This window comes from Ctenopharyngodon idella, chromosome 14, assembly GCF_019924925.1.
Source record: "Ctenopharyngodon idella isolate HZGC_01 chromosome 14, HZGC01, whole genome shotgun sequence".
Classification (NCBI taxonomy): Eukaryota; Metazoa; Chordata; class Actinopteri; order Cypriniformes; family Xenocyprididae; genus Ctenopharyngodon; species Ctenopharyngodon idella.
In genome coordinates, this window is record NC_067233.1 from 19,541,712 (window position 1) to 19,565,233 (window position 23,522).

At 35.9% G+C, this 23,522-nt stretch overlaps 3 protein-coding genes across 5 annotated transcripts in view; 1 reads left to right on the forward strand and 2 right to left on the reverse strand.

Moving 5' to 3' along the window:
* col23a1a (collagen type XXIII alpha 1 chain a) overlaps positions 1-4,413 on the reverse strand; it is a 150,827-nt gene extending 146,414 nt beyond the window's left edge. Inside the window, exons 1-2 of the mRNA XM_051859681.1 lie at positions 3,854-4,413; positions 3,104-3,173 (exon numbers count right to left, since the gene is read on the reverse strand). Coding sequence (XP_051715641.1) covers positions 3,104-3,173; positions 3,854-4,126 — 343 coding nt within the window. The 5' untranslated portion in view covers positions 4,127-4,413. The remainder of the gene's footprint in view (positions 1-3,103; positions 3,174-3,853) is intronic.
* A 588-nt stretch (positions 4,414-5,001) lies between these two features.
* clk4a (CDC-like kinase 4a) lies at positions 5,002-17,123 on the reverse strand. Of its 3 annotated transcripts, XM_051860215.1 has the most exons (13): positions 16,942-17,123; positions 16,381-16,547; positions 11,283-11,532; positions 10,611-10,701; positions 10,237-10,303; positions 7,547-7,663; positions 7,205-7,371; positions 7,014-7,108; positions 6,516-6,645; positions 6,317-6,399; positions 6,131-6,210; positions 5,657-5,747; positions 5,002-5,506 (listed from the first exon to the last, which is right to left on the reverse strand). In XM_051860215.1, exons 2-13 carry the CDS (start codon positions 16,545-16,547, stop codon positions 5,360-5,362), a joined length of 1,485 nt encoding a protein of 494 aa, XP_051716175.1. In that variant the 5' UTR covers positions 16,942-17,123; the 3' UTR covers positions 5,002-5,359. The 3 variants fall into 3 exon arrangements, with proteins under 3 accessions (XP_051716175.1, XP_051716177.1, XP_051716176.1); XM_051860217.1 differs by lacking the exons at positions 10,611-10,701; positions 16,381-16,547; positions 16,942-17,123 and having other exon boundaries at positions 11,283-11,522; XM_051860216.1 differs by lacking the exons at positions 10,237-10,303; positions 10,611-10,701; positions 11,283-11,532; positions 16,381-16,547; positions 16,942-17,123 and adding an exon at positions 7,799-7,817.
* Positions 17,124-18,008: 885 nt separating this feature from the next.
* On the forward strand, positions 18,009-23,417 carry rack1 (receptor for activated C kinase 1). Its single transcript, XM_051860227.1, has 8 exons — positions 18,009-18,275; positions 18,709-18,880; positions 19,855-20,002; positions 21,514-21,609; positions 21,851-21,961; positions 22,190-22,330; positions 22,935-23,045; positions 23,311-23,417. The coding sequence occupies exons 1-8, from the start codon at positions 18,167-18,169 to the stop codon at positions 23,374-23,376; spliced, it is 954 nt and encodes a 317-aa protein (XP_051716187.1). The 5' UTR covers positions 18,009-18,166; the 3' UTR covers positions 23,377-23,417.
* Positions 23,418-23,522: the final 105 nt, after the last annotated feature.

Genomic DNA, 23,522 nt, shown 5'->3' on the forward strand with positions numbered 1-23,522 from the left:
TTTTAGTCAATACCAGTAAAAGAGATTCATCTGAAAGATAAAATTATTCTATGACTTATATACAGGCATATTAATATTTACTTATTTAATTGCCCATATTTTAATTGAAGATATGTCATAATAGCTACACTGTAAATGCAAATTTCACTCAACTAACCTATAGGTTTTAATGAAAGCAAAAATGTCTGAAATGTACATGAAAAATACTGAATAATAATCCCATTAATTACAATAATTCCACAAGTTCCTCATTAACAAATAGACACAATAAACACTGATATTCAACATAATACAATGTCATAGATGACAAAATTAAAAATAGCATAGCTATTCATCAAAAGTGCTGAGATGAGATTTTGTGCCATCTAAGGTCAGGAGAAAAAAAAGAAGGTGGGGGGGGGGGGGGGGTTACCTTAATAATAATAATAATAATAATAATAATAATAATAATAAAACAATAAAAATAGCAGACTGACTTTAACCATATATTTCACAAAACATTTTATTCTTTTTTAATTAAAGATTTAAAAGTATGGATTGTCAAAGGCTTTCACAATCAATCCAAAAACATGAAATAATAATAGATAACACTTCATTTTAAGGTGACGTAGTTACATGTTACTACATCTACTTACTATAGTAAAAACAGTAAATTATGCATAATTACAACCCTAAACCTAACCCTAACTCTATAGTAAGTACATATAGTTAATTAATATACACTCAGTACTTATTTGAGTCACCTTAAAATAAAGTAAAACCTAATAATAATAATAAAACAATTAAATAAGGTATAGGTTAAAAGAATTATAGCATTCTCCAAATTATAGCAGACTGAGATTGAGCTATATATTTTATGAAACATTTTGTTTACATTTATTTTTAAGCAAATAATAATGATAATAATAATAATCATCATCATAATAATAAAGTATGGGTTGCTGAGGTACTGTGATATTTTTCCCCTCAAATTACATTCTGTTTCTCACACAGAGCTATCGTATGGAATCAGAAGACAGAAAAGAAGCACTTTTTCATATGTTTAGGGTGCTTTTGCATCTTTTTTAAAGCTTAAAAGCATCATTAATTGCAACTGCATGGAAAAAACAAACAAACAAAAATTTCAACTTCTGTGCTCCATGGAATAAATAAATTATATCCTCTCATCAGTGTCATTCCAGGCAGCTCCTGTAGGGGGCGAAACACTATAACCTGCCCAGTGGTGAGACCTTTGAGCTCACGTCTGTTGTGGAGACAGAAATACCTCTCCCTCTGATCCTTCCTGCCAGGACCGCTCAACACGCTTCAAGTTTCAGGTGGCAACCATTGCTTCTAAAATGAAAGGATCTCACCTTACAGTTCGGTGCCTCTGTTGGGCCTTCTGCGGCACTACCCACACAAACAAACAGAAATACACACTCACACAGACACATACTTGGGGCCCCTTCACACACACACACTTATGCTCAGAACCTATAAACAGATGCCTATGACCTCCCTCTTGTCCTGCGACATCGATATCTCCCCTCAGATGTGAACCCGCATACGTTTATGGAAACACTGGATTTTATAAGCTCTGTGACTCGATGTAAAGAGTGATTGTGAAAAAGAAAAAGACCGACAGCAATTCCTCAAGGTTTCTCAATGCACACAAACTCAGGTTACCACCAACCCCATGTTTAACAACCTTATTTTGTGACAGAGGAGCCCAAAAAAAGCTCACCGCAACCACCAATTCATCAATACACAACAACTCTCTCCACATTTTATTCTTCCCTCTGTATTTAAAAGAGAAGTGCATATAGCTGTATGAAAATGCTCTGATCTATAATCATGACTATTTGTAACTGCATTAAGGAAAAACATTGCATGTTTGGCAAACGCATTCAAAGTTTTAAGGCTGGTTTGACATCCTGAATCCATGCAAGATATAATGTACAGTCAACAATATTATAAAATAAACTCCAAAAGGGTGATCAGGACCCTAATTGACAATTTGACTTATTAACCAATTATTAAAGTGCCCATATTATGCTTTATCAAATACTTACTACCTTTCATGCAGTGTGTAATATAGCTGTTTGTGAATGTGAAATGTCTGCACATTTTCAAAGATCAAATTGCATGATAAAAGCACCACAATTCAGTCTCACTTCAATGTAACTAATTTGCATAATGCTAGCCTATGATCTTCTTTGGCTGCCTGCAAACAACGTCTACTTTGACCCTCAAACACTGCAGTTATAGCTGAGACTGGAAGAGTTTGGTTCGTGTTGTCGACATGTTGCACCGTGAATCCACTTTACATGCACTTCAAAAGCATGAGGACTGCTAGAATTGATATGGAAAAACCAATGCCATCATGATGATGAATTCAGATATGATAAAGCAGTAGACCAATAACGACAGACTGTGCCGTCTGACCAATCACAGCAGAGTAGGCTCTCAGAAAGGAGAGGTTTAGAGAGACTGAATCTTCAAACTAACCGTTTTCAGACTCTTTGAGAAATGAGGTGATGTAATGTATATTAGGAGAAAATTCAAATGTTTTTTTAACTTGGATGCATGTAAACCTATTAGACCTTCAGAACAAAATTAGGAAACCTTTAAAATAGCATAATAGTGGCAATTTAAATAAATGGAGATTAAATATTCATTTGAAAAAAACCTTTCAGTGACCAGCTCAGAACCATTATAGGGTAAAGGACATTTTAAAAGTCTAAAGAATATTTTAATCACTGTAAAGGTTCTTCGTGGAACTATCAATGCCAATAAAGAACCTTTATTTTTAAGAGTGAAATCAATTGTCTTCATAGTTTAACATCATTGTACGAAACGCTTTGGTTGCAAAATGCTAGTATTCATAGTACAAATCTGATATACAAAGAGTTACCAAAATCTGTGTTTTTCAGTACTCCAATCTTTGTTTCAGTACTCCAATACTCCAATCTTTCCATCTACCCACCTCTCATCCACATCACAGCTTTTAAATCACTGTTCAGGAACAAGCCATTGATAAATTTAGCACAATTTCTATCAGGTTTCATCTAGTGATGTTCCCGTGTTTTGGAATAGGACTGTCAGAGCAGATTGATGGACGTACCTGGAGGACAGTTGCAGTCTTGTGTCACGTCTCTAGCCACACGCAACTTTGGCATTGCTTCATTCAGCCTCTGTGAAATACAGAGGAAAGTAATTATTCAAATTTTGAGTAGATCAAAGGTAACATTTTAAGAATCCGTCATTAATAAATTCCATATTGATTAAGCGGTAATCTGAATATTGTTAAAGACCCCTTCAGTGTCAGTGGTGGTCATTGTGCTACTTGTTAGTTTTTTTTTTTTGTTTTTTTTTTAAAGAAGAAAAAAAAAGAAGAAAAAACAAACAAACAAACAAAAAAACTTGTGAAAAATGTGTTAAATGAATGATTATTAATTATTAGCTGTGATTTAATCAGCCAAAATTAAATTGTGTAAAATCAACATACTGTAAATGACACTAAACATGTGAAAGAGCAGAATATAGCCTATATATATATATATATATATATATATATATATATAAATCTTTACTAAGAATGTACCATTAAAATAAACATACATTGTATAAAATCAATCTTATCACATAAACGCACCTGCTGAATTACAGAATTTTATAATAATCATATATTATAGATATATTATATCTTTAAGATAAAGAGTAACCTATTAATAATAACTTGCCTTGAATAATTATAACTAGCTACTGTGATTTAAACTGGACAAAATCAGCATACTGCAGAAACATGTGAAACAGTAAAAGAAACATTTTGGATGATGTTGCAGCTTTTTTTTATAAAGGATAAAATGCTTGCCTCTTGTAAGAGTGTTTCAATGGATTCCCGAAGTTCCTGTGAAACAGAGACGTCCACAGATGACTCTTGACAGATGTCACTCATCTTTATCTCCAGCGCGCGCAGCCTGCTCTCCATCTGATGCGTTTTAAAAGTCATGAGAAAGCACACCGCTATTGAACTCAGCGATATCACTAAACACACTATGGTTGGAAAAGACACTAAATAGCGCAGATAAAGCGGTTTCGCAGCATTCTGTTTGCTTTCTGTATTTCTTTCCGCAGATGGATCCATTCTGACAAAGTATCCGATTAGTTTCCAATAGTTATATCACTTAAGTATCGATCAGTTCTTGATCGATGAGATGTAGCTGTCAGACTGAGCAGCGCTGAACAGCACACAGGGCTTTGAACAGCATGGCTGTGTTTCAAAACCTAGTAAGCTGAGCTGCGATTCAACGATTCTCAAATGGCCAAAAATGTTGCGCGCGCCTTCGATGCAAAGGAATGCTATCTAGGTAGGGTGCTCATTGGGTATTAAGACACATGCAGCCCCCTGACATTCAGCGTGGTGTGTGTGGGTTGAAACGAGCGTGAAACAAGGTGCTGGAATAACCAGAGAGCAGCCAGAAGCAGCTGTGAACAATCTGCGTGAGATTCTCTCTATTTCAGGTTGTTTTCTCCACACGTTGGCGTGAGCATAATACAATTTTTCGTGGAGCGACTGGAGCGAAACATTTCAGTTATTCAAACTATCTTTAAACTTTTTTTCTGCCATATATTTGTAAAATGTAAATCTATAATAGACAAATAATGTGAATATTTGTGTTTTGTCAGTGTTTTCTTACGTTGACTATAACAGTGGTTACCTCCTCCTCCTCAGGCGAATGCGATTTCTGTAACTTTTGTGCATTGTAAAACATTTGAAAACCATTGTATATATTTTATAAATGTAACTTTTAAAAATCATTACCCCAAACCATGTTTTGACTGTTCTAAGGTGGGTCAGATCTACTGAAGGCTCCCTTCCCGATTGTATTACTAAATCAGACCCATATATGCCGCCCTGGCTGGACTCAAACGTACAACTTGAAATGTGAAGATTTAGAGTTGCGATCTACTGCCACCAATTGACCGCATGAGAACGTTACACCTCAATGAGACAAATGATTCAGATCAGGAACTGCTTTTATTTAAAAATCAAGTTAAAGAAAACAACCGAAAAGACATTTACAAATATCACTAGGCTCATATTGATAATGCTAACAAATCTATGACAATTATACAAGTATCCTACACACCAAATACCCAAAACCCAGCCCCTTTACGGTTACACATTATAATCAAGTCATGTGATGCAGTTACAAATAAGTGGAGAACTCAAGAGCAAAAGGTCACATAACCTAAACTGAACAAGCACAATAAATATAAACAATGAGAAAAGAGCAGTGTATGATCTATACAGAGGACTGATACAGTCAACTGAAACAGCCTCTCTCAGAGAGGAACTACAGCAAAAGGACAGAAATTATTTCTTGCTCTTCTTGATACAGTTGAAAAAAGGGTGTTTGATGGCTTCATCCAGGGTAATCCTCTTTGTGACATCATATTCAAGCATCCTCTCTATGAGATCAAACAGCTGCTCATGGTCAGAGCTACTGGAGACCAAGTATTGCTGCAAGAAACAATTATTAATAACAAGTCAGTAGCAATCCAAAAGTTGTTTGTTTCTAAATGCCTTAATGGTTTAAAGCAAATACAAAACTTCAACTGACTCCAACTAACTTGACTTATAAAACATTAACTTGAAGAACGATAAACTTACTCTCAGGGGCTTGCACTGCTTCCTGACGTAACGTCCCAAGGAGCTGTGAATGTCCCAGTCCAGTTTATCATGACGAACATACCTGGTCTTCCTGCATAATGAGAAAAATACCCATTTTAATACAACAAAAGCAGCATGTGGTATCAAAACTAATAAAAGGCCAGTTCAAACAATAAAAACATTCTGCAAACAAATCAAACTGAGAAAATTAAAGTAATAGCTTTTCAGATACCACAAACAAGATTACAGATCCTTTTGACATATAATTTCATGACTTTTCTTCAGGTATCTTTAACTGAATAATTTTATAGAGATTTCACACATGAAGAGCAAATTCTAGTTGATGAAATATCATTGTTTGTTATGTTATAAAGAATAACTAGATAAATTTGAATTTAGAGTTCTAAAAATTCCTGATATTTCTAGAAACGCTGCAAAAAAACACAGCAATTAATTACTTTATTGAAATATTACCTTGTTTTTTGCAGCATGTGGGTAGGTATGGGGCCCAGCACTCGCTCCATCATGGCCAGATGCTCTTTACTGTCATGTGTCTAAAATTTTCAAAGACCACAAATTACTAAAGAAGTACTGAATCAACAAGTCACATGTACCCAAAATTAACATAATTTAACTAATTGAAACTCAAATGACAATGACCTGAAACAGAGTCGATCCCAGATAATACTCAATAAGAATGCATCCCACACTCCACACATCACAGGAATGACTCCAGCCCAGATCTGTATGAAACAGACATCTGTTATAACTCACAATACATGCAAATCACAGCATGTGTGCAAGAGATCAATGTGTCAGAGAATGCATAAATAAAAACACTGTGTTTATAGCTGCTTACCCAGAATAACTTCTGGAGCTCGGTAATGTCGTGTGGACACCACAGATGTATGATGCTCATGTTCATATGTTGCATTCCCAAAATCAACTACTTTCACATCAGGATTCTTCAGAGTTCTATCATCCCTCTTCTGCAATTCAAAACAACACTATTAATTAATGCACAATAAACAGTGGCAGAGCAAGTCTGTTATTGCTAAACTATTACAAATGATTTCGGTAACAAATTTCATTAAAATTTATTTCAAAATAAAGATTAGATTAAAAACTTAATCTTAAATTTATTTCAGTTAGATGCTAAGGCAACAATTCAAATTTTCATTTAATCTGAAGTAATAAAATGACAAACTAAACAGAAAAAAAAAAAAAAAAGCTATATAGAAAACATGAAATAAAAAATAAAAAAAATTACTAAAACAAAAACTAAAATATTAAAATATTTATAAAAACTACAAAAGTATATAACACTGGTCTGAATGGGATCAGTGCCTCTCCTTACCATTTTCGAATTGTACTTGATGTCATACTCTGAATTAACAAAGAGGATGTTCTCTGGTTTCAGGTCAGTATGTGTCAGCTTATTCTTATGAAGAACTAAAACACAAAGAATCAAAGAAAAGCAAAAGATTAAATCAGTGTTTCATCCAAAGTACACAAAAAAGATGCAATCAAACAATACCCATGACTCACATCTGACTGCTCTGATGATCTGGTAGGCCATGTGCCTGATGTGGTTGATAGAGAAGGGCTGAAAGTTATTTTCCTTCAGAAAATCATACGTGCTCAAGCCCAGCAGCTCAAAGGCAATGCAGACGTGCCCGTGGTGATCAAACCAGTCATACATCCGCACACAAGCACTAGAGAAAGGGAAGAAGTGGATGTGAAATACTGCACTGCTAATATGTAGTCTGGACATCGTTAAACCCAAGAGGCTGTAAATTTCAAATTAAGTGTGATATTTTTCACAGCCATGCATCACAGAGGTATAAATTACTGGAGATCTCCTTTTTATCTGCTTTCACAGGCACTTACTATCGTCTGTCACAGTCAAGTGAGTTAATCTGCTCCAGCACCTCAACCTCAGACAGAGCTGCATCACGATAGCGATCAATGTTTTTAATGATCTTCAACGCAATGCGTGCTCCTCCCCTGCAATAGCAACATACAGTAATATCAATAACATATTAAACAAAAAAAAAACAAAAAAAAAATTTTTTATTACTGGTTAGTAAATCAAACAATTTCTCAAAAAACATTTAAAATCTGCATAAAATGAAAATTCACCCTATTTTGTTGATCCTATTGTAAACCAATTCATCCATGCATATTAGGGGTGGTACGGTTCGCTGTAAAAAAAAAAAAAAAAAAAAAAAAAAATTGAACTGTTAGGTTCTCCGCCCACGGTTCGGCACGCGCTTGCGCCGCGGTTCATCCCAAATCTGACGACACATCTATAATATGGTTTGTTGAAAATAACGTGCAAAACAGACAGACGGATTCGGCTAATGTATGTTCCAGTCAATGGATATGCATTCTAGTTTCCCAATAAGTTACAACAGCGATGATCAAAAGAACATGGACAAAACAGTCACTCGTTGTAAACAAATGTTCAATGACGTGCCGAATGCTCTATGACCAGTCATTTACGCCGTCATCACCCGGGTGCTGACATCTCACGTTGCTATCGGTGTTTAAACTAAACTCATTTATCCGTAAGACGTAAGAACTCGCGCGCGCTGTGAGGAGATTTGTGTGTACTCGTCCGAAGTGCGTACATGGAGAGCCGCATCACAGTGCGCAAATACTCACGCAAATTCTCTTTCAAGTCTTGCACCTAAACGGACAAAAATCACACAAAAACTATGTCAACATGCCCATCTTAGCGAGTATCCTAACAAACATAGTAGGTTATGTCTTAATAGAAAAACGAGACAGACAATGCATGTGTATCAGTATCAGTGTACTGGATCTTTGAATTACATCTTAAAGGGACAGCAGTCTAATATTCCTGCTCTATGTGTTTTAATGTTAATCAAACAACAATGCAGGAAAAAAAAAAAAAAAAAAAAAAAAAAAAAAAAAAAATCACTCTTGACCAAATAGCTTTTGTTTAGTAATTATTATTTTATAATAATGTTTCATCTTTATTTAACTATTCAAAGAAGTTTATATGCAGTGTTATTTTATATTTGATTACTTTATTCAATTTCTGTACCTGAAAGCTGTTAGATACCTGAAAAACCTGTAAAGCATTATTTTATTTGTATCTTAGCTCTCATGTATTTGTGCTGTTTCTTGTAGTTAGATTATTTGTTTTTATTTTCTTTATCTTTATTTGACAATTGTCCTATTTTTTTACTGAACATAGCACATCCCGAACTGTACCGAAACCGTGACACTAAAACCGTGATACAAACCAAACCGTGAGAAATCTGAAGCGTCCCACCCCTAATGCATACGTTTCATTTTTATCCTTTCTTTTTAATTCTTAATCAAAATGTCGTAACTTCCAGTGAAACAATGTGTGCCAGACTTCTCAATCAGTGAGAAGTAGTTCACACTAAGGATAACTGAAACGATAACAATAAAGATATAGCTCTAAAAATCATTCTAAATATAAAAAAAAAAATAAAAAAAACAGTCCACACCACAACTATAACGATAACAGCAAAGAAACAATATCGTTGCAATCACTTTCAGGATGATTTTCTTTCCAGCTGATGAACAATAAAAACAATGACAGTCAATCAGAAACCAACAGACTTTAAAGAGCTTGAGTATTTAAAGCGGCAGACGACACAACTTAGAATAAACAGAACAATATCCCCCGCTGGTGTGGATGCTAATTCAGTTATCATTACAGGTGTGAACAGGCCTTTGCAATCAACTGCAAGCTCGCATACAGGAGTCCATTCTTTGTACCTCGCTTAATACATCTGAGATGATTTGACAGATACCAGATCTTCTAATCGTGATAACTGATCTCTAATTTGGTTTTCAAAAATATATGTATTAAGTTGTCTGAGATTACTGCATGTTCTTGTGTTCATCAGAAAGAGCAGATATATCAATACTCGAAACCATGATCAGCAATTGGCTGGCGTCAAGACAGCAACGTAAAGACATCATATAATTACACTGCAAAAAATGCTTTTCTTACTTAGATTTGTCATCTTGTTTCTAGTCCAAATATCTAAAATTTCTTAAATCAAGAATTTTCTAGACAAGTAAAAATTGTTGTCTTGTTTTCAGAAAAAAAATTATTTTGACTTGTGAGTGAGTGAGTGAGTTTTTCCTTAAAACAAGCAAAATAATCTGCCAATGGGGTAAGCAAAATAATCTTGTTTTCGGTTTGAAATAAGATTATTTTGCTTACCCCATTGGCAGATTATTTTGCTTGTTACAATACCAACAAACGTACATGCCAGGTTCAGTGGCTATTTTTATGGTGAGATACAAGTTAAAATACTACAAAAGATCCACTTTAGAAACCTATATAAGGTTTTGAAAATAAAGACATTACTTTTAACCAGGTAGGGTTATTTTCATACAGTGTGTGTACGTCACAATACAGAGGGAAAAAGATTTAATGCTATTTTCATTTTATTGCATTTTATTAAGTCGCAATCAGTTTTAAGAACTGATTATAAACAATATGGGTAAGGTGTAAAACACAAAAGCAATGAATTTTAACATGCTAAGATGTGACAATGAAGACTTACTTTGTATGATCAATGCACTCCACCACTTTGCCAAAGGCTCCCTCTCCGAGTGTGCACACAATCTCATCTACGGGTTTAAAGAAATACTGTTAGAAACATAAAAAAAAGACACAATAGCATCAAACCCTTTCAAAAGATTTCGCTGCGTTTTGGAACACTCAAATTAGAAAAGCAATGCATAAATAATCCACGAACATAAGACAATACTAGACTGGTGATACACACATCAGGATAAGTCTACTTGTTCTGTGACAACTGCATTTATCAGGACCCCAAAATTAGCTTGTAAAATTAGTCTGACCCCAAAACAGAAAATAAGCAGTGAAAGAAATGAAAAGATACAGAAGAGATACAGAAAAGTGTGTATTCTATACATCTTGCTCTCAGCATGTCTCCACTGTGATAGATCAGGTGCCCCTCCTCATCATCCTCAATACTCCTGGATCTTTTCCTGCGATGGCTCCTCTGGGGTTTCGGACCACCGCCATCATCATCATCATCACCACCATCATCATTAACCCATGAGAATCGTGGGGGACCAGAACGCGCCATTCATTCATTCACGAGTGGGGGGGAAGTGATTCGGCCCATTCAGATACCCGCAGAAGCCAGGCCCGGCCACAGGGAGCAGCCAACGCAAATTCAGCCCACGAGATACACACAGGGCCCACCACATCGTGTGTGTTACAGAAGAAAAACAATGGCAACATATTTTCAGATGAGAAACTTTCTCAGACCATTAAGTAGACAAATACAACAATTTATCATTGAAAAACATTTGAGAGTTTTATTCCTCCTTCATGAATGAGGTGCCTTAAAAACATTTTATGTGCCGTGGATATCAAACTAACATTATATCTTGAGTAAGAACCCATTCAATCTTATTATATGTCATTATATTAGCGTAATCATTTCATCCAACATTCTTCCTGTCATTCATTCAGACAATATTGGAAATGAGGAACTCCCACAGTCCATATAACAAGAAAGAAAAGCACAGAAAGCAAACAGTTGCCATGGCAAAGGGAGACAGAGAGTGGTCATACCGAGTCAGAGTGATGGTGCGAGCGACGGTGCCGGTGTCTGTGCCTGTGCCGGCTGCTCCGCCTGCTGTTCCCAGAGGATTTGCTGTAATGGTGCCAGTCTCTGTCTCTCTCACGGCATCTGGATTTGTCCCGATCTCTGTCTCTCTCCTTGTCTTTACAGGCAGTATGGCTGTCGTCCTCATGGTCTTTGCATACAGCTCGCCTTTTAGTTTCTAGTCTTTCATTTGAGCTCCTTGTCTCAAGGTAATGCCTATTAAGAAACAGCAACAAAATTCAATGAGTACTGACTGTTTCACATTGAGCTGTGAAAGATTGAAGATTATAAAGTAGTGCTGTAAAATCAATTAATTGTGATTAATTGCATCTTACATAAAAGTTTGTGAAATATAAAGTTTGTAATATATATATCAGTGCTTCCCACACATAGACTTTACTTGGGCGGGCCTCCCAGGTATATTAACGGCTGCCCAAGTATATTTGGAGACACATTCATGCTTTTATTATTTTTATCCTTGTATACTTTTGTATCCGCCCAAGATAATGAAACCATCCGCGATCGATTAACTAGTGGAAAATCTCCCCTCGCCCTACACGTTTCGTACCTGCTCGTTACGTGTGCGTCAGAACCGTTTACTCCCGCTAACATTCCCACGTGCGCTGCAGAGATGCGGTGGATATTTCACAAAGAGCACTGCATGTTGCAAAGTCACAAGGCGGCGCTGTTGCGCGCTCTACAGGCTCGCACAACAGTGCTTCAGACTGCTTCAAAGCATGATTCTCAATCAACAAATAGCGCAGATTTATGCCAAGCAATTGCTAATGAACTCAAGTTGATGAATTATGACTGTCTACTTTATGGGCTTTATATAATATGTTTTAGACGATTGTAAGAATCTGAAGGATCAGCCCGCAATTTTGTAGACATTTCAAAATAACGTTTCTACGTTTTTTTTTTGTTGTTTTTTTATTCTGGGCATTATTGGTGTTTTAGTTACACAATAAATTGTATTTAATTTGATTTCTATTTAATTCATAGTAAATTATTGTAGTCTACCCCACAGGAAGAAAAGACTAAGAACATTATTTGACACGTACTATATATTATTCATTATATAAATTTTACCAGTAAAATCTGTGTCCCATTCACTGAGAGAGACACACTACATGACATAGCAAGGAGAACATAGGAAAAGGAGAACCATTTAAATGCTGTAATTTTGCATAGTTTACAATGCATAATAATACATAATATTAGTATGTAATTAAATGTAATAGTATGCTATGTAATTAAAATTAATTTCAATAAATAAAAATACTGTTAAAAATCACACATTATTTGTTTGTCACATGTAGTAGACCATTTTTTTGTGCCGTGGGTAATAGGAGGATTTTTCACCCGGCTACCACCGCAAGTATATTTCAAACCTTTGGGAGCACTGTATATATTCATATATTTATTAATTTTCAGATCATTTTTTTTTTCCAGACACATTTTACCATTTCCAAACCACATCAATCTTAATAACTACTATTAATTTTGTATTTAATCATTTATAAGTGATATATAATTGTTCATGAAGTGTTGATTATATTGCGGTCTATGGACGAGTCATATACCTCTCGGATTTAATCAAAAATATCTTAATTTGGGTTCCGAAGGTGAACGAAGGTCTTACAGCTGTGGAACTACATGAGGGCGAGTAATTAATGACAGAATTTTCATTTTTAATAGAAACTCATCTCTCCTCAGTCATTTTCCATTCAGAAGTCAAACAGCGCGCCGTTTTCGGTTACGACAATAACACGTTAAAACTCACTTCAAGATCAACCTTCCCATTATTATACTTTATTTGTAGATAAAGGTCTATGGTTTTTTGTAAAAGGACTTTATCTTGCTGGAGTTTATTGCCGTTTCTAATTCGGCGTTACTTTCTGTTTGTTAGATCACAACACTGGAGTAGAGAGCCCTATGAATTGTTCTTCACATGCATAGTAACTGAAATTTAAAAGTGTTAAAAGAAAAGGCTCAAACTGCTGCATAGATATAATACATCAGTATCTCTTCCCTTGGTGCTTTGAACTTTTCAATGCGGAGCACTGCGTGCTGTGTAGGGCTGTCACGATTCCTCAATTAAATTTGAGTACTCGATTTTAAAAAACACATCGATTTCAATTTGCCCGTGTCAAGTAACCAACTAAATACTGGAAGTGGCGCATTCCATAGGTGAGAATCCATGAAACGCATTATAAGACCATTTTCTAAGGCTGCACGATATTAAATCCGTTTAAAAATCAAAGCATAATGCTATTGTGAATTTACAAAGGCTGCAATTCAATTAAATAAATGTATGTGCTGCAGGTTTAATATATATGCGCTGTAATTATTTACATGCGTGTAGGTTACCTGTGTGCGTCTCAGAACGGCTCCATTCACAGTAAATGCAGCACCACAAAAACTGTTATTTACATGAGTGGCGTGTCTCAAACTCCATCTCTGCATATGCTGTGAGTTTGGATGGCTTTTAATGTTCATCTGGAAACGCAATGTGCAGCAGTTCATCAGATTTGTAAGGTAAGTCACGTATAAACCTACCCAAACGCAGGAGAATCCATCAGTTTGTTTCTAAATGTGCTAACTGCCCATCGTGATTTAAAAATAAAAGTTTAAGCCCTCATTTAAGTCCATATGTTCTTGTTCAAGAAATTACAGTGGTTGTAGCATTTCTATCATAAAGAAATGGCCGAATATTAAAGATTAAGTGGACATTTGAAATAAATGTTGTAAGCCAATATTAAACAAGGATTAGATTGCGTTGTAAAGGGTAAAAATGTCAGGCCACTGGTGCCCTCTGCAGGCATTTGTAATAATACATAAAGTACATTTGTTATATTGTTTACAATACATTATGTATTTTGACAGTTGTTCAATAAAATCTTAAGATTACTTGCTTTTGATACTTGCTACTTGAATCAATTATTATTGTGTTATTGCTATTACATATGTATTTTAAGCCATACGCGTAAGTGAATGCTTTGTTGTGTAAGCAGCACCCATATAATGATCATGTTAGTAGTTGAACTGTATGCGTGATGGCCGCCACCATGTTTGTTTACACCGCGGTTCAGAGAATCAGAATCAAATACACAGATGGATGTAAATGTCCAGTGAACTGGGAGAAGAACAGGCTAAACTTTATAGTTGCTTACACAATGTATCTAATATGAATATAATGTGATGATGGTGGTCCCATTATAATCTAATTATAATGGCAAGGATTATTATTGCATTTTCCATAAACAACAGTGTATATTTTACAAACTCTAAATGTATTGTTACTAGTACTTATGTGTATTAAATGTCTGAAGCCTAAAATTAACATTATGTGGTTGAAAACACTGAATAGTTGTGATAAATGCCAAGCACTGAGTGCATCCGTCTCTGGCTCAGCATCAGCACTAACGCCCATGCACAGAGGGGGTGGGGCGGCGAGGGGTTTGATTACTCGGGTAATCGTCTGAATAATTGAACGATTACTCGATTTCCAAAATAATCGTTAGTGACAGGCTCTAGTGCTGTGACTCCATGTTGCTTCACGCACATCATTCTGCACACGGAACGCGTATACGCGCTTTGTGCCACTCTATGTTGGAGCCTTTCATATTAGAATACTTTTGCACAATAAACATATGACAGAAATATGATTATGTAATCACTTTAGTTATTATAAAAAACATCATTGAGTGAAATGTAAGTGTTTGTATATAAATAAGTTAATTATAAATAAGTTAATTTTAACAATATTATAGTAACGTAGTACCAACTGACTCCCATGTGTAGTTTACAGCATTAGTTGAGTTTTTTTTTCTCTAGAAAATTTGCCATGTATTGTATCTGATATAGTACATTCAAAATAATCGATATCGAATCGAAATCGTAATCAAATCAAAAGCATGTGAATAGAAATCGAATCGAATCGTGAAAATTGTGTCAATACCCAGCCCTATATTCATTTTTTGAATCCTCAGAAAGTGAGTGCACGTGATTCTTGGGTGGGGAGATTTAACCACCAGGCGTAAGGGGGCGTGGGAAATCACTCACCCCCTCCCCCTGTGGAAACAGGCCTGCCACCACAGCTGGAAAAAAATCCTAGAGGAAACACTGTGACTATATAAGCCGTCTTAACTTTTATATTAGATGCAATTAATCACAATTAATAGATTTGACAGCACTATTAGAAAATCAACAAGGTTATTGTTTTCTAAATTCAATAAAATTGTGTAAAGAAAATGTGATACAAATAAAAAAAAAAAATTAAAATAATCTTTTTAGCACATATACAAATACATTGCTACACATAAAAAGTATTTTTTTTTTTTTTGTTGTTGGTGGTGGTGGTGGAAATTGATGGGATCCTTAAAGCTGCACTGCAAAACTTTTCTCAAAATGTACAAAATTTATATAATGAGAGAGTACACCATGAATCCATTTTTGTTTTTGTCTTATCCTGAATCAATATGGTACACCTATAATAAGCGTTTATATTCAGAATATTTTAGACCGGTCGGGTCGCCACTGCTGTAGAGTAGCCCAGCACCTGCGTGACTTGTCAGACAAACAGAGAAGTAGCAGCTCCGGCTACAATGCTCTTCCACAAGCAGCATGCAGTTTTGTTTATTAACTGCTAGAGCACTAAAAGTTACGAACTGCAGCATTAATATTGTGGCCCTGATTTGTTGACAACCAATGCAAATAAAATGATGGATCTAAGTAATTAACTTATTTTTAAAACAGACACTGATATATGACATAAATCATGTCTAAATGGATATGACTGCCACATTGAGGTCACGTGATCATGTTTTCCAGGAAGCTTCCAAGAAAAGAGCAAACTTGTCAAACTAGTATTATACACTGCCAATATATGTCCACATAAGGCTCAATGGGCCCTGGCCAAAGACTGACATCTCTTAAATTAGTAACTTCCTGGAAAAGTTTAAACATTGGTACAAGACGTCCCCATAAAATTAGTTGATTAAGAGCTCAAAAGAAATACTAAGCATACAGAGAGTCTGTTCTGTTGAGGTTTCTGATTCTCACCCTTCGCTGCTCTTGTGGTGGTGATGATGAACGTGATGATTTTTTCTGTATTTATTCTCTCTCTCGCTGCTGTGCGAGTCTCGTCTGTGTCTTTTTCTGTTCTCCATTTTCTCCTCCAGACTCACCTCTCTCAGCCAGGGAGAGCGCATTCTCTGCGATTGTCTCATCTGATAAAACAAACAAAATACAATTAAATTACTTTTACATTCAATATAGATTGTATATCCAGACAAAATATAAAATATATAGGCCGCATTTCACAGAAACAGTGGCCCTTTAAATTCTTTGTTCTGAACACCTCGTGTCAGTGAAGTCTCTACACATTATTCCGTAAAGGAGTTTAAAATGGTTATATGAAAATAATAATAATAATAATAATAATAATAATAATAATTAAAACCGAAATAAAACGCATTTTGTGATACTCACTGCACACCTATGATTAACAAAACACAGTCAGTAGCAACGTCGTTAACGCTTCTAGATGGTAAAATAACAATCTATTCTAAATAAACATAGTGTGAGTGAAATAATTATCAAATAATAAATATATTCCCTTACCTGGTTTAAGAAAGTCTCCTGAATAATTGCAGTCCTGTATCGACAAAAGGAGAATTTATTTCCTCTGTCTTCACTGATGTCGTTGGTTGGATCAAAATGGCGTCCTTCAAGCTGGAATGTTCGAGAACTGCTTGCTTACATCATCGGATCCAGAGGGCGCGTGCACGCATACAGGGGCGCGCAAGAAACAAGTGCTGGGTTGTACTACTGTACACTGGCCTGATTTAGTTACTGTAAACAAGAGAAAAATCTAAAATAAACATTACACGGAATGTTGTGCCATACAAATAATGGAAATTCATCAATATAAGAGATTATATTGCTTGTTAAACCAATGATATTAGCCTGTTTTCTTTCAATATAATTTCTTTCTTTCTTTCTTTAATTGAGTTAGGGAAATTACCTTGTTCCTTGTGCTTTGTGTTTTCTTCAATCTCTTATCTCTATTTATAATAAATAAATAAATATAATTTATATTAGGCCTACAAGTTAGCTAAAAAGTTTGATGTAGTAACTTGTAATGATGCCCTAGGTTAACATTAATTTAAGCAATAGTCTACTTTACGCATATATTATACAATCATTAAAATTATTAGGGACATCAATTAAATGGCCTGGCTCCAAACCAAATTTTCAAGTATGCTACTATTGTGTTTTTAAGTATAGTTTAAGCAACACTGTGATGTTTTTATTATTATTATTATTATTAAAATAGTAGCAAAAAGGCTTGTAGTACAGAGCATGACAATTAATACATTTTTATTTTTAATGTACTGTTTGCATTGTATATTTTTTTTTGGTGTTGTTCATGTTAGTTCATGTTAATATGCATATTAACCAATAGGGCCTACTCTACATACACTAACTTTACACCATTTTAGTAACTTGCACCTTATACACTCTAAACATTGCAGCTATGCTCTTTTAATTATTACATATATTTAGGAACTTCATTAACATTTATTAAAATATGACAGCCTTCAAACCAGTACCAGTACTTTGTTGGAAGTGCCCCGTGATCCACACACTAGATGGCAGTAAGTTGTTTACATAAGTCATCACATGCGAGAACGCAAGCTGAAGAAGTCGGTTCACCCTCAAGAGTTTTGCTTCCGGTGTGGAGCTTCCTTTTCCTCTTGCCACAGTGTGAGAGATAGGGAGGATTTGGCCCTCCGACAAAATCCAACTCCATCCACCTTTATAGGTGATTCTTTCCTGCGCCAAAATGACCGAGCAGATGACAGTAAGGGGTACCCTTAAGGGTCACAGTGGATGGGTCACCCAAATCGCCACCACACCCCAGTTTCCCGACATGATTCTGTCCGCATCCCGGGGTAAGTGTCCATAGAGCCGCGCTGGAGCCAAATGAGTTTCCGAATACATGGGCAAATTACCCTGAATAATAATGCTGCCTTTACGTGCTCTCGGAATTGTCGTAAATACGAGTTACCTAGGTAAAATTGCACATGAACGTTCTCCAGTTTCGAAAGTTGAATACAATGCGCTCGTAATCATGACTTCAGAAGTGGGAATTATCAAACTTCCGACAGCACGTGAAGGCAGCATTAGTCCATTCTGCTCTAAAGTTAGTTCTGTGTAAAACTATTATTATTCTGGTTATAAAACCAGGTTAATAATGCAGCAGTAGTGTACGTTAGTAACCACTGTACCTGTCTAGAGTAAGATGCCATCAGCTGTCAAAAATCTGCAAATGAAAGCTTATAAGTCAAAGATCTGGTGAGTGATATTCTGTTGTCCACCTTGCAGATAAGACCATCATCATGTGGAAACTGACCCGTGATGAAACCAACTATGGCATCCCTCAGCGTGCTCTGAGGGGCCATTCCCACTTTGTGAGTGATGTTGTCATCTCATCTGATGGTCAGTTCGCCCTGTCTGGCTCCTGGGACGGCACCCTGCGCCTGTGGGATCTGACAACGTGAGTATTTGGAAGGACTGTCCCGGGCAGTCATTCTAAATCTATCATCCATTGGTTTTGAAGTGGTGATGAAACTCAAATGCCATCTGTATCACTGTGATGATAAAGAGGCTGTTTCTGAACTTAAAACTTTTATGTACCAAAGAATGTGGTTTTGTATATCAGGGTTTTTTGATCTTTTAGATGCCACGGACTCCAAATATGATCATCCTCAGGCGAGTAACCCCAACCCTAAAATTGAAAAGGCATCTATACAGTGTTTTGTGTAAAGACCCTATTTATACTGTGGAAAAAAATATTATAAAAGTCTAAACATTATTAGGAAAATATTTAGTTCTTTATTTCATTTTTTTTCCTACTCATTATAGCACTGTATGTATGTATGCTGTATTTATAATATTTTTAATGAGCTTTTTTTTGTTTGTTTGTTTTTGTTCAATTCATTTTTAATTTACCCTATTCTGTAAACAATTTAACATTTTATAACTGAATCATAAGGTCAGAATGTGACTCATGGGTGTTTTTTAGACTGCAAAGAAGCACCAAAATGTCAATATTGAGAAAATTCAAAAAATTTAGTCTGCCCAATTTTTAATTGAGACAACAAAATGACTTGAGATGGATCCAGAAAAACACTCTCATTTTCTTTATCACAAGTACATTTAAATAATAGCTATTTACATACACAATAATTTTTGACCAAGTTGATTTTTATCAAATATTTGCATCTATTGAATTTTTCTTTTCTTTTTTTTTTTCTTTTTTTTTTTATATTGAATGTTGAATTTGTATCTGTTAAATAACTTGTGAACCTCTTATGGCAATAAACTTACAATATACTTGCAACCAACTTTAAGGTCAGAATGATCCCATAGCCATCATCTGCCTGGAGTGTCAGATTAAAAATTAATGTAGATTGCAACAATATTACTAAATGTCAAATTGATCTGAATTTGTCCTTTTGTCTCACTTAGGGGCACTACAACCCGCCGTTTTGTTGGACACACCAAGGATGTTCTGAGCGTGGCTTTCTCTGCTGACAACCGTCAGATTGTGTCTGGTTCCAGAGACAAGACCATCAAACTGTGGAACACCCTGGGTGTCTGCAAGTACACCATCCAGGTACACATCCATGTCGTCATAGTAGTTAACGGGGAACCTTGCCCATCATCAGGGTTCTTGTGGGTCCCTAAAAAGTCTTAATGTCTTAAATTTAGTCTGATAGTTTTAATTCAAAAGTATCTTAAGAGGTGTAACAAAAGCTTTGTATTTTCTTAAATTTGCGGATGGTATTACAGGAATTGCAGTACAGCCTAATGTGATTATTAAACTGCCAAAAGTGGATTTAATTCAATAAATGGCCACTGCTTGTTCCAAACATCATCAGCAAAGTCTTCTGTATTGATATTAGTACATAAATCAATTTAAATACGTGGATTAAAACATGGGCAATTCATTTTTTTTTTTTTTTTTTTTTTTTTTGTACATCGTTTTTAACAATGCATTGTTTCAAAGCCGCTTTACAGAAAACCCTTGTTTCAGTATTACAATTTAGGAAGTATTGTCATCAGTCAGAGATGTGTATCAAAGTAATGTCCATATGGCAGTAATATACAGCTATAATTTAATGTTATGTGCTTATTGTCATGTATTCTTGCTTCTATGCCTGCCTGATGACTACTAGTTTGATTAGCTGTTTCAAGTGTGTTTAATTGTGGTTAGAGCTGAACTTTGCAGGACAGTGGTCCTCTGGGAGCAGGATTGAACACCCCTGAGTTAAAGGGTTAGTTCACCCCAAAATGAAAATTCTGTCATTAATTACTCAACCTTCATGTCGTTCCAAACTTGTAAGACTTTCGTTTATCTTCAGTAAACATGTAAACATTGATCAGCAAACATAAGCAGAAGCTCAACTGAACCTGAATGACGCACAAGATCAAACCTCTTCCGGAAGCTCAAACCTGCTGTGTAACACACAGCAGTGAACCTCATTGGTTACGCAGGTTTAGAACGACATGAGGTCGAGTAGTTAATGACAATTTACATTTTGGGGTGAAACGCGTGTTAGACAGCGATTACAATTTTTGCTCATAATTATTACAATATAAGGACAATATTAAGATCATTTTTGAAATTGCGTTGATCCAAAGTTGCCATTATCTGAAATCTTCGCAATTGACGGCGTCACCTAAAAACATTGCGAAGACTGGATCCAGACTGGAGCTGGTGCAATCTGTAATCTATAGAATCAGATGCAGCAAAAGAATTAGCGTAGCTGCTGTTCATAGTATTTTAGGCTACAGATAATCGTGTGTGTTTGGTACCGTTTCATCAGATAAAATGGTACAAGTTTATGAAAAGAATTGTGAATGCTTGGCTAAAGAGATGTCTTTAATCTTGATTCAAACAGAGCTTGTGTCTGAGCCCCAAACATTCAGGAAAGCGTGTCTTGAAAACATGCATGATTTATTTTGAGATTGTATGGGTTTGTTCTGTATGGACATACCATATTTTATTTGGTCTTAAAGATCTTTAAAATGTCATAAATTTGACTGTAAAAACTCTACAGATTCCCTAATGTTTAGATTAGTTTGTGCTGTTTTGAAGCCCTTTATTTCAACTTTCATCCACAGGATGACAGTCACACTGAGTGGGTGTCATGTGTGCGTTTCTCTCCCAATAGCAGCAACCCCATCATTGTGTCCTGCGGCTGGGACAAAATGGTCAAGGTGAGACTTCATTTTTATGTAAACTAGAATTGTTGATCTGTGTTTTTGTAATGACTTTACCCTGTGATTAAAGAAATCTACATTCTTATTGTCTGAGCTCTTGGGCTCTGTTGACAAGTCCTGCAATTATGATGGGTAATAGATTAAAACCATTAACATGCAAGTGAACAATATGGATAACTTGCATAAATCAACTTAATATTTGCTAATGCAGCCAATTTGATTTGTGCGTTTGTTCTAGGTATGGAATCTTGCTAACTGCAAGTTGAAGACCAACCACATTGGCCACACTGGATACCTGAACACAGTGACCGTGTCTCCTGATGGGTCTCTGTGTGCGTCTGGTGGAAAGGTAATACGTTCTTTTTCCTGTTATCACTACTGAAGTTAATAAGTTGGACATGACCAGGTTTAGTGTTAAAGTGATGATGAAACTCAAACTTAACGCCATCTGCATTCCATGTGATGACACAGAGGCTGTTTCTGAACTAAAAAAAAGTTGTTTGAAATCATTAGGAAGGTGATTAAATGAGTGTTAGCTTTTCAATCTGTATTTACTGTGTTTGTCCTCATATTTCAGGATGGGCAGGCCATGCTATGGGACCTGAATGAGGGCAAGCACCTTTACACCCTGGATGGTGGTGACACCATCAACGCCCTGTGCTTCAGCCCCAACCGCTACTGGCTGTGTGCCGCCACTGGACCAAGCATCAAGATCTGGGTGAGTTTATGTACATGCACCCTTCTCATTCATATTATATAATGTAAAAGACTGTATAGGATACATTTCCCTTTCAATGTAAAGGGCTTTATATTTTTAAGTTGGCATAAATTGATTTATGATTGTGTCATGCCTGTAATGACGTATATCTAAGTGAAATTGTTTCTTGAACACAAAAAAAAAAAAATTGGGGTGGGACTTGATTTTGTCGATGGGGAATTGACTGGATGATTGGATGGTTGTGTTTCTATTGGTGGATCTCATGTGAGTGACAGGTTGTCCCGCCCTAGCGCCAGTAAATGCGTCAGAAGAGATGCTGCAAGAGGGAGGGGAAGTTATTTTGATAAAACATTATGGGGGCACACAAATAAAGTGTAGTGTACAGACAAATAATTTATAATACTGCAATATTACATTAAAGAATTCTCATTTTTTATTTCATTGTGACTAAAAGTAATCGTTTATATGGGAGCACAGGGTTCAGCGATGAAACTCAATGCCGTTTGTAACTCTGATAAAGAGGGCTTTCTGAGAACTATTGGCTTCAGCAGAAATAGCATTTTCATACTGCTTGTTGCAAAGCTTGACTGTATTGTCTCAACAGGATCTGGAGGGCAAGATCATTGTTGATGAGCTGAGGCAGGACATCATTACCACCAACAGCAAGGCTGAGCCGCCTCAGTGCACTTCTCTGGCCTGGTCTGCTGATGGACAGGTGGGTTTTACAGCAACCTTTTCTGCCTGGAATGAGTTCCTGGACTTGAATCTCATCAGTCACTGATTTGGTATCTTGTGCTTATTTGATGCCTGTAAATTCTGGCTGGAGCAGCTTCCCCATTGATTATTCCCAATCACTTATAACATCTGAAACCTTATGGTGACAGTCCTGCAAATATGAGGGGGGCAGTAATATGCTTTTAAATCAATAGTGAAGTGCTTCTAAAACAATGCCTGATAATTCCTTTCTCTTTTCTCATCAGACTCTCTTTGCTGGCTACACTGACAACCTGATCAGAGTGTGGCAGGTGACCATTGGAACCAGATAAAAGCCTTTTCTAATGCCTGAATAAAAACGTTTTAAAAAGAACTATAATTGACTTTGTGTTTACTTTAATTTCTCTGCCTTTCAATAAACTAAGAACTGACATGTAACCATGTGAGTCAATGAAATAGGTTTGTAAAGCCACTAGAG

Coding starts and splice junctions, on each gene's coding strand:
- clk4a (XM_051860215.1), bottom strand. CDS start 16,547: ATGAGACAATCGCAGAGAATGCGCTCTCCCTGGCTGAGAGAGGTGAGT. Junction 10,702..11,282: donor CGCACCATCACTCTGACTCG/GTATGACCACTC, acceptor CCGAAACCCCAG/AGGAGCCATCGCAGGAAAAG. Junction 7,109..7,204: donor GATCATCAGAGCAGTCAGAT/GTGAGTCATGGG, acceptor TTTGTGTTTTAG/TTCTTCATAAGAATAAGCTG.
- rack1 (XM_051860227.1), top strand. CDS start 18,167: ATGACCGAGCAGATGACAGTAAGGGGTACCCTTAAGGGTCACAGTGGA. Junction 18,881..19,854: donor CGCCTGTGGGATCTGACAAC/GTGAGTATTTGG, acceptor TGTCTCACTTAG/GGGCACTACAACCCGCCGTT. Junction 20,003..21,513: donor TCTGCAAGTACACCATCCAG/GTACACATCCAT, acceptor TTTCATCCACAG/GATGACAGTCACACTGAGTG.